Source organism: Schistocerca cancellata, chromosome 3 (assembly GCF_023864275.1).
Source record: "Schistocerca cancellata isolate TAMUIC-IGC-003103 chromosome 3, iqSchCanc2.1, whole genome shotgun sequence".
NCBI lineage: Eukaryota > Metazoa > Arthropoda > Insecta > Orthoptera > Acrididae > Schistocerca > Schistocerca cancellata.
In genome coordinates, this window is record NC_064628.1 from 333,885,003 (window position 1) to 333,893,893 (window position 8,891).

Below are 8,891 nucleotides of genomic sequence, written 5' to 3' on the forward strand. Positions count from 1 at the left end.
GGAAGACCATCCGGCCACACTCGAAAGGATGTCCCCCGAGCTCGATACGATGTTTCGATACGGCAGGAACGATCAATCAAACCAAAAAAAAGTAAACACTGGCTCTAACATGCATACCTGAACAGCTATGTCCACTTCTTCATCTATTCTACTGCAAGCTCTTTGTTTTCCATATTTCTGGAGGAGGTATTATGGTCCAAAAGAAGAACACAATTGTCTAGCAAACATGGGCTCTAAATTGCGTACCTTAACAGTATGAGCATTTGTTTAGTAGAAGAGAGGTGTTTCACAGCAGCGAATATGAACAAGTACTCATGGCTCTTTAGAGCCCATACTTAGTAGACACATTTTTTCTTGTTTTGGTCCATAATACCATCTCCTAAAACATGGAAAAAAGAGCTCGCAGTAGAAGAGATTTATTTCAGAGTATCGATGACAAGAATGCATGATAGAGCCCAAGTTCACTAGACATTTTTCCTTAGAAGCACTTTCTTCAGTAGATGAGTTTGACAGTAACGAAGATGAACAATTATCCATAGCACTTAAGGTATGCACTGTAGAACCCATGTTTACTGAACATTACTTTTTTGTTTTGATACATGCTACCATTTTTCAAAGTATGGAAGGCAAAGAGCGTGCAGTGGGCGAGGTTTGTTACACAGTATCGAAGTTGAGATAGTGCTCATAGATCTTAAGGAATTCATTTTACAGCCCATGATTGCTAGATTTTTTGCTTCGAATAATCTTTTCTGCCATATCCCTGAACACTGACCATTTCTTCTAGGAAATCCTGTATAGCAATGCCAAATGTTCAAATGTGTGTGAAATCTTATGGGACTTAAATGCGAAGGTCATCAGTCCCTAAGCTTACACACTACTTAACCTAAATTATCCTAAGGACAAACACACACACCCATGCCCGAGGGAGGACTCGAACCTCCGCCAGGACCAGCCGCACAGTCCATGACTGCAGCGTCTGAGACCGCTCGGCTAATCCCGCACCACTGCCAAATATAGACTACTGTATGTATCTTGTAAATACACAGAAACAGGTCAGGAAAAAGATGAAAGATTTCGTTACATCAGTTATTATCAGCTTCTTAAGTAATGCTTGCAAGATACTGAAAATGAACCAGCCGAATCCCATCCCTAACCCTCCTCCAAACCGAGCTTTTCTTCTGTCCCTGATGACCTCATCATCCTATATCCATTTTGGCTGCTGGGTCGTAGAAAATTTAGTTATTTATTTTGTATTTAATCTCGATTGATTTCCAGTCGTCTCTCACATCATGAATCTTATGCAAACTTCACTGTGGACGCATGTGTCCACAACTGCTCTCGTGAGTAATTAATTTGACTCTCAGTTATTCCTTATTTTTATCTCTATAACTTATTTCGTTGCTTAGAATCAGATTTATTGATATATATTCCCGTAACAGTTTCCTGTAATCGGTGGAATATCATTATGTAATTATTGCATTATATTTACTTGAAGTTATCTTATAAGGTTGGTTAAGGAAAGGAAAAATTACATTTACGGCACTTGAATAGTTAGAGAAAGCTTCTAACCATGATGATTGGCATACAGTCTTCATAATTATAAGCTAGCAGTGATAAAATATTCCGAACAAAAAAAAAAGATCAGATAGTAAAGGAAGCCAAGAAGATTTTTGGAAATGGAATTAAAACTCAGACAGAAGAAATAAAAACTGTAGCGTTTACGAAAGACACTGAAACTCTCTAAGATTGCGGAGGAGTTGGAAGAGCAACTGTACTGGATGACAAGCGCGTCTTTTCGAAATTTAGGCAATTATTTGTCACTGTACTCTTAATACATACACTATATGCAGTTTAGCTCTTGCAAAAGCTTTCCTCCCAGTACCTAAACAATGATGACGAATTGATCGAAGCTGTTAAATTCCTTCTATTACAACTTGACAATAAATTTAGTTGGCAGGAATATGTTACAGATATAGTAGCAATAGCATTCCACATTCACCATCAGATAATGTGGTTCCGACACTCCTTAACACCGAGCAGGAGTCGAACTGTGAACTCATCACAGCCGTCAAACTGATCTCATATGCATAATGGGGATACATATGGTCATACGAAAGGAAAACAGCTAGCATACTACGTTTACTGTCATTCTGTAGAGTCATACGGAATCATTTTGTAGGTCAAATTCAAAAGCGTGTAATACGGATTGTTTCTCGTGTTAACTCCAAACCACTCAGAAGTGGATTTTACAGAGAACTGGTGTACCAAATACTGCATCCCAATTTATTTAACCCTTAAAGAAGTTCGTCATAAATAAAACATTTCTTTTTAATATCAACTGCTCAGGTCATGGAATCAGTACTAGAAATAAGAATGGTTTTCATAGAGATCTAAAATTTCTTACTTTGTTCTAGGAAGATATCCACTATTCATCAACATGCATTTTTTATAATCCATAAGAAGGGGCAATAATAATAAAGTTTAGTTTAATAGTAGCGTAAGGGACTCATTGAGTATCAGCTTTTCTCGATGATGAATTTCTTAGAAGAAAGGACTGATATACATTCAATTCTAATAATTAATACCATTAGCATTTAAATTATGACTGATTTACGTATAGTTTAAATCTTGACTTCTGTACATCTTCGTTGCAGTAATGTGATTAACGTAAATAAGTGCTGTAAAATGATTTTCTGTTTGATGAAACGTGGCTAAACCAGTCGGAGGATTACCATATGCACCTCATTATGTTGCAAAACAAGCTGTTCCCGGTCTTGCTTTGCTGAAAACACACGTTTGGGAACTGGATATACGTCCTAATCTCCTTCTGCCCCCCCCCCACTGACCTTGATTAGATTAGACCAGATTAATACTAGTTCCATGGATCATGAATACGATATTTCGTAATGATGTGGAACGAGTCAAATTTTCCAATACATGACATTGATAAGTTAATTTAACAACGTAATTAAGTTAATATAATAAACGTTTTTATTTTTGTGTTTTTTATTTTTTATTTCTTTTATATATTTTTTGTTTGTTTTTCTCTTTTTTTCTTAATTTATATCTAAAAACTTGTTTATATCTAAAAATCTCCTCTCCCCTCTTTGTGTTCATCTACTCCCCCATCCTGTCTCTCCATCTCCTCCTGCCCCCTCTCTCTATCTGTCGCTTCCACCACCTTCCTGTATCCATCTTCTCCTCTCCGTCTCTCTCCATCTCCTCCTCTCTCCATCTTCTCCTTCCCGCTTTCTATCTCCAGTTCCTCCCACCATAATGTCCATTTCTTCTTACTCCCTCTCTCTGGCCTTGAGCCAAGCTTCTTGTTATTGGATATTCAGATTACGTAGAAGCATTCTAATCATAAGCTTTCCTTTCTCCTAACATCATTTTTTTTATATATATATATATATATATATATATATATATATATATATATATGTGTGTGTGTGTGTGTGTGTGTGTGTGTGTGTGTGTGTGCAGCCTGTTTCCATCTGAAAGCTCATTTGAGTACTGTGTAAAAACATTTCGAAGCCTTTGGTGGTAACATTTACCCTTTGTGTATTACATATTTTTTATGTATTATATAATTTTAAATAATAATAAAAATATAATTATTACATATATATTCGTGTATTATATGTAGGTGCATACTCTAGTAGGAACACGAAAATGTGTGCATATTTGAATCCAACGGTGTGTCAAAATTTTGAAGCAATCTGTGAAAAAATTGCGAAAGTTTTAAGATTTTGAACACATGAACATTAACATTTTTATTTAAGAATAAGTCAACGTTCATATGTACAAAGTCGTAAATCTCCAAAAGCTTGATATGACTATGGGAACAGCTATTATTGACACTGTGGTAATAGTAAAATAGGCACTGGTATTTTTATGACCACCTTTCGAAAATATCATCTTTAGATTGTGAAAAGAGATTTTTACAAAACCGATGTCAAGTTTAGAACACAGTTTACAAATATGGTGTAGCTAGAAACTACACATACCAATTAAGGGAACAGACACTATACAATCTACTGAGTCAACTTAAGTGCCCCACAATTAATAGGAACTGAACATCTGTGATCACGTGGCTGGAAAGCCATGCAAGGAGACTAAAGTGGCAGCAAGGTGGCAGCAAATCATACAAAAGTGACGACAACAAATGCTAAAAAAACCGCCTACAGAAGTGCAGTAATCATTAGTATAATGGTAAAAAACATCATATACATACAGTTTTGAGTCATGAGGTAAATATTATAGTTAACATTATAAAAAGTCATAAAGTGCGCAGACAGGCGTAAGGCCAATCACAAACGGTTATTTAGATTGGCAGACTATGTCTTGGGAAAGCGCGAAACATAATGACAAGGATATTGTATGTACATATAGTTATATAACCGAAAAATGACACCGAACCATAATACGTGTATGAGGAATACCACAGTGTATAGAAAAAAGTAAATGAACTTTTAAGTTTTGGGCAAAATGGGCAATGTGAGGCCTTGCACTGTATGTGCTGGTTATGAAGTACAATTTGTAGCAATATCTATTTTTTTAACAAGAACAATATATATATATATATATATATATATATATATATATGAAAATGTAATACATTGTTACACTGTAAGAAAAATGTATTCCCATATATATATATATATATATATATATATATATATATATATATATATATGTGTGTGTGTGTGTGTGTGTGTGTGTGTGTGTGTGTGTGTGATACATTGTCAACAAAAATATCATGTTCTTTGAAATTTTGCCACAAAGTTGCATTAGAATATGTGCGTGATTTTGTATAGCTACTGGAGTGCCTTATACATACTTATTGGAGTGCCATAAGGTATAGACATATATAAAGTAAATTAAAACGTGATTATGTTTATAGTGGAAATTAAAACATAATTATCTTTATAGTAAGTATAAATATATGTATATATAGTAAGTATACAGTCAATTAAAACATAATTATGTTTTAATTTACTTTATATATGTCTATACCATATGGCACTCCAATAATTATACAAAAAGACTCGCATATTCGAATTGAACGCTATGTCAAAATTTCAACCCAGTCGGTGAAGAACTTTCAGAGATTTACGATTTTGTAGAAAGGAACGTTTACATTTTAATCACATAGATTACAATTTTTTGTGACAAGTTTGTAATCACCTCTTAAACGGAAACTTCCGTGAGGAAAATTTCACTTCGGATCAGTGGGAGGTACATTAGCACTTCTCTTTCTATGTAAATTCTTCTTGTTTTTCATACATTATTTACAGGGTGTCCATAACGTCTGGGTACATTGTTAATTCTGATAAAAAGCACATTTTAGTCTTTTTAATATTAATTAATAATAATTTCAACATGATGTTCGTGCTTTCCAATACATAATTCGATACGATCAGCAAGATTAAGGCGAACTCGATGGAATAGGTTTGAATTGCCGTCGGTTTTAGTACACTGACTTGTAATGCGCTCTGTCAAGTGGCATATTTGTGTAATCTTCATGGAGTAAAATTTCTCTTTCAGTATACCCTAGAAAAATAAGCCAATGAGAGAGAGGTCTGGCGAACGATGGAACTACTACACATGAGCTCAGTCCAGTGATGAATGATGTCATTCAACCAATCCTTAACAGCTGAAGCAAAATGGGCAAAGACCTAATCCTGCTGAAACCTGTCCCTCACCCAGACGCTCAGTTTGAGGCATCAGTTTGTCTTTGAGCATGTTCAGATACGTCTCACGAATAATATGTTCTTCAAAGAAGATAAGTTGTAGCACATGAGCTTTACAAAAATCACACCACATCATCACATTTACGCATCCTGCTGCTTCGATGGACTCATCGACAGTGGATTACGTTGAGACCAGTATCGAAGATTTTGTCTGTTGACCTCGCCATTGACATAAAGCACGGCAACATCACTGAACAACAGACAGTCTTTGGTAAAATTGAAGTTTTCATTCGATTTATCTGCAAACCATTCTCACATCTGCATGCGTCTATCGGGTTAATCTTAATTTACGTGAAGCAATATCAGTAACTTGTAAGTATCAAACCTCTCCCCTAGCAGGATTTTGTGGATGATTGATTTTGGAACACCCAATTCCATGGATGTCCGTCGAAGCGATATCTGCTTCTCTGGACGAACGGGCGGGGTTTGTCCAACACACTGCCTGTTTCTTTAAACTTGTTGATTAGTTTCCCGGTGGTAGTGAAACAAATAGGTTGACGATAAAGGCTTCGAAGATTAAATTCTTCCGCAATTTTGCGATACGATAATCCTTCTCGTCGACTTAAGAATACCAACTCCACTAGTTCTTCTTTAGAGCGAGCCACCATAAATCTGGAAAAAACAAAATTGGTTAGAATTATTAGCATTCATTTCATTATTATTTACTTATGTATTAACATTTATAGAATATAAAATATTTGTTAGAATTCGCTATGTACCCAGATTATGGACATGTTAATGTTGTTGTGGTCTTCAGGCCTGAGACTGGCTTGATGCAGCTTTCCATGCTACTCTATCCTGTGCAAGCTTCTTCATCTCCCAGTACCTACTGCAACCTACATCCTTCTGAATCCGCTTTGCGTATTCATCTCTTGGTCTCCCTCTACGATTTTTACCCTCCACGCTGAGCTCCAATACTAAACTGGTGAACCCTTGATGCCTCAGAACATGTCCTACCAACCGATCCCTTCTTCTTGTCAAGTTGTGCCACAAACTCATATTCTCCCCAATTCTGTTCAATACCTCCTCATTAGTTATGTGATCTACCCATCTAATCTTCATCATTCTTCTGTAGCAGCACATTTCGAAAGCTTCTATTCTCTTCTTGTCCAAATTATTTATCGTACACGTTTCACTTCCTTACATGGCTACACTCCATACAAGAACTTTAAGAAACGACTTCCTGACACTTAAATCTATACTCGATGTTAACAAATTTCTCTTCTTCAGAAATGCTTTCCTTGCCATTGCCAGTCTACATTTTATATCATCTCTACTTCGACCATCATGTTATTTTGCTCCCCAAATAGCAAAACTCATTTACTACTTTAAGCGTCTCAGTTCCAAATCTAATTCCCGCAGCATCGTCCGATTTAATTCGACTACATTCCATTATTCTCGTTTTGCTTTTGTTGATGTTCATCTGATATCCTCCTTTCAAGACACTGTCCATTCCGTTCAACTGCTCTTCCAAGTCCTTCACTGTCTCTGATAGAATTACAATGTCATCGGCAAACCTCAAAGTTTTTATTTCTTCTCCATGGATTTTAATACCTATTCCGAATTTTTCTTTAGTTTCCTTTACTGCTTGCTCAGTATACAGACTGAACAACATCGGGGAGGGGCTACAAACCGGTCTCACTCCCTGCCCAACCACTGCTTCCCTTTCATGCCCATCGAGTCTTACGGACATAATATATGTTATCTGGCTTTCCCTATAGATTACATTAGTTTTATGGGAGAATTTGGAACATATTCCGCCCTCTTGCATCGTCAAACACGTTTACCACGGTCTATAAAGATCTATAAAGGTGTCTTCGTTTTTCTTAAGTCTTGCTTCCATCATCTGTGACAACGACAGAACTGCCGCTCTGGTGTCTTCGCCTTTCCTAACGTCAAACTGATCGTCCTTAAGAGATTCTCAGGTTTATTTTCCATTCTTCTGCATACACAATGTACTGTGCTCCAAAGTGACCAATGTGCTCGTGTAAGGCGAGTGATTAATACTTTGTGTGGCTGCCTTCCTACGTCTGCGAGTTGAAATATCTTCCTAGTATTTTAATGATATGAAAATTTATTGGAAGTTCGGAAGAGATAGAAGAAGGCAGAAATTTTGTCTGCAATGTTTCAGGGAGATCTTGATAGCTCTTTTACAGCGGGAGTATGCTGGGGTTCAAAGGGTGCGAGGGCAGGAAAATACCCAACGGTACAACATTGGAGCGGTGAGAAATCTTCCGGAATATTCCGGTCGCTCGGAAGGCGGCAGTTCTCTTTTTTATCGCCTAGGCGATGCCTTGCAGCGGTCTCTGGATATTCAGGGCCGACTTGCAGAGACGTTTTCCGGTGCGCAGGTCCTGCAGCTGACGGAAATAGCACGCCCGTCATCAGCGGAGAAGACGCAGGTGAGCGGCGCAAGCCGACAGTCGTCATAACGCCGGCGGCGGCGCGCTGCCATGTCTCACCGCCGCCAAGACACTGCCCAGCTCAGCTAGGCAACCCAGCAGAACAGCGCTCAAGGCCCACGAGCGCCTTCCACGACACATGTACTATTCACTGCCTCACCTAGACGCTCCCAATATTCTGAGTAAATGTAATCACAAATGAGGTCCGGTTCCGGCAGTTGACTTGGGACCGTGATGAAACGAACCGCCGGCTTTACGAGATGGTCCGAGATATTCACGGAACATAGAAACTGCAGTATATGAAACCGAGGAGTTGCAAGTCATGTTTCATCGCGAAACGTGGGCTCGGCACTACCTGTCTTGCTTAAATCGGCCAAAGGGAATGTGAAAAGGCCAGTATACCACACTACGTTTTAATCTCCTCTAAACTGTGCTGTAGATCCTATGCATCAGTATACTTTTCCTTGGGTAGCTGAAAATTATACATACGATTATGTATCCTGTGTTGAGTGGTACTTAAGTAAATAAATTAGTGAAATCAAAGTGAAGTGGAAATTAGAATTTAAATGAAAAACTTAGTTTAGTTTAGAAGAATTACACACTGGCAAACAGCAGGCAGAACAGCAGAGCAGAAGAGACAATGACTGTGAAGTCAGCAAGTTCCACATAAGCGGACGCTGTCGATTCAGCCGTCAGGGCATCGCCCGACCGGCTCACGTGTTTCTCAGTTGTCACA

At 37.9% G+C, this 8,891-nt stretch overlaps 1 protein-coding gene across 1 annotated transcript in view; it reads left to right on the plus strand.

Moving 5' to 3' along the window:
* LOC126176295 (5-hydroxytryptamine receptor 1-like) overlaps window positions 1–8,319 on the plus strand; it is a 167,052-nt gene extending 158,733 nt beyond the window's left edge. The window contains exons 2-3 of the mRNA XM_049923446.1: window positions 1,276–1,340; window positions 8,105–8,319. Of these exons, the coding sequence (XP_049779403.1) occupies window positions 1,276–1,340; window positions 8,105–8,319 (280 nt within the window). The remainder of the gene's footprint in view (window positions 1–1,275; window positions 1,341–8,104) is intronic.
* Window positions 8,320–8,891: the final 572 nt, after the last annotated feature.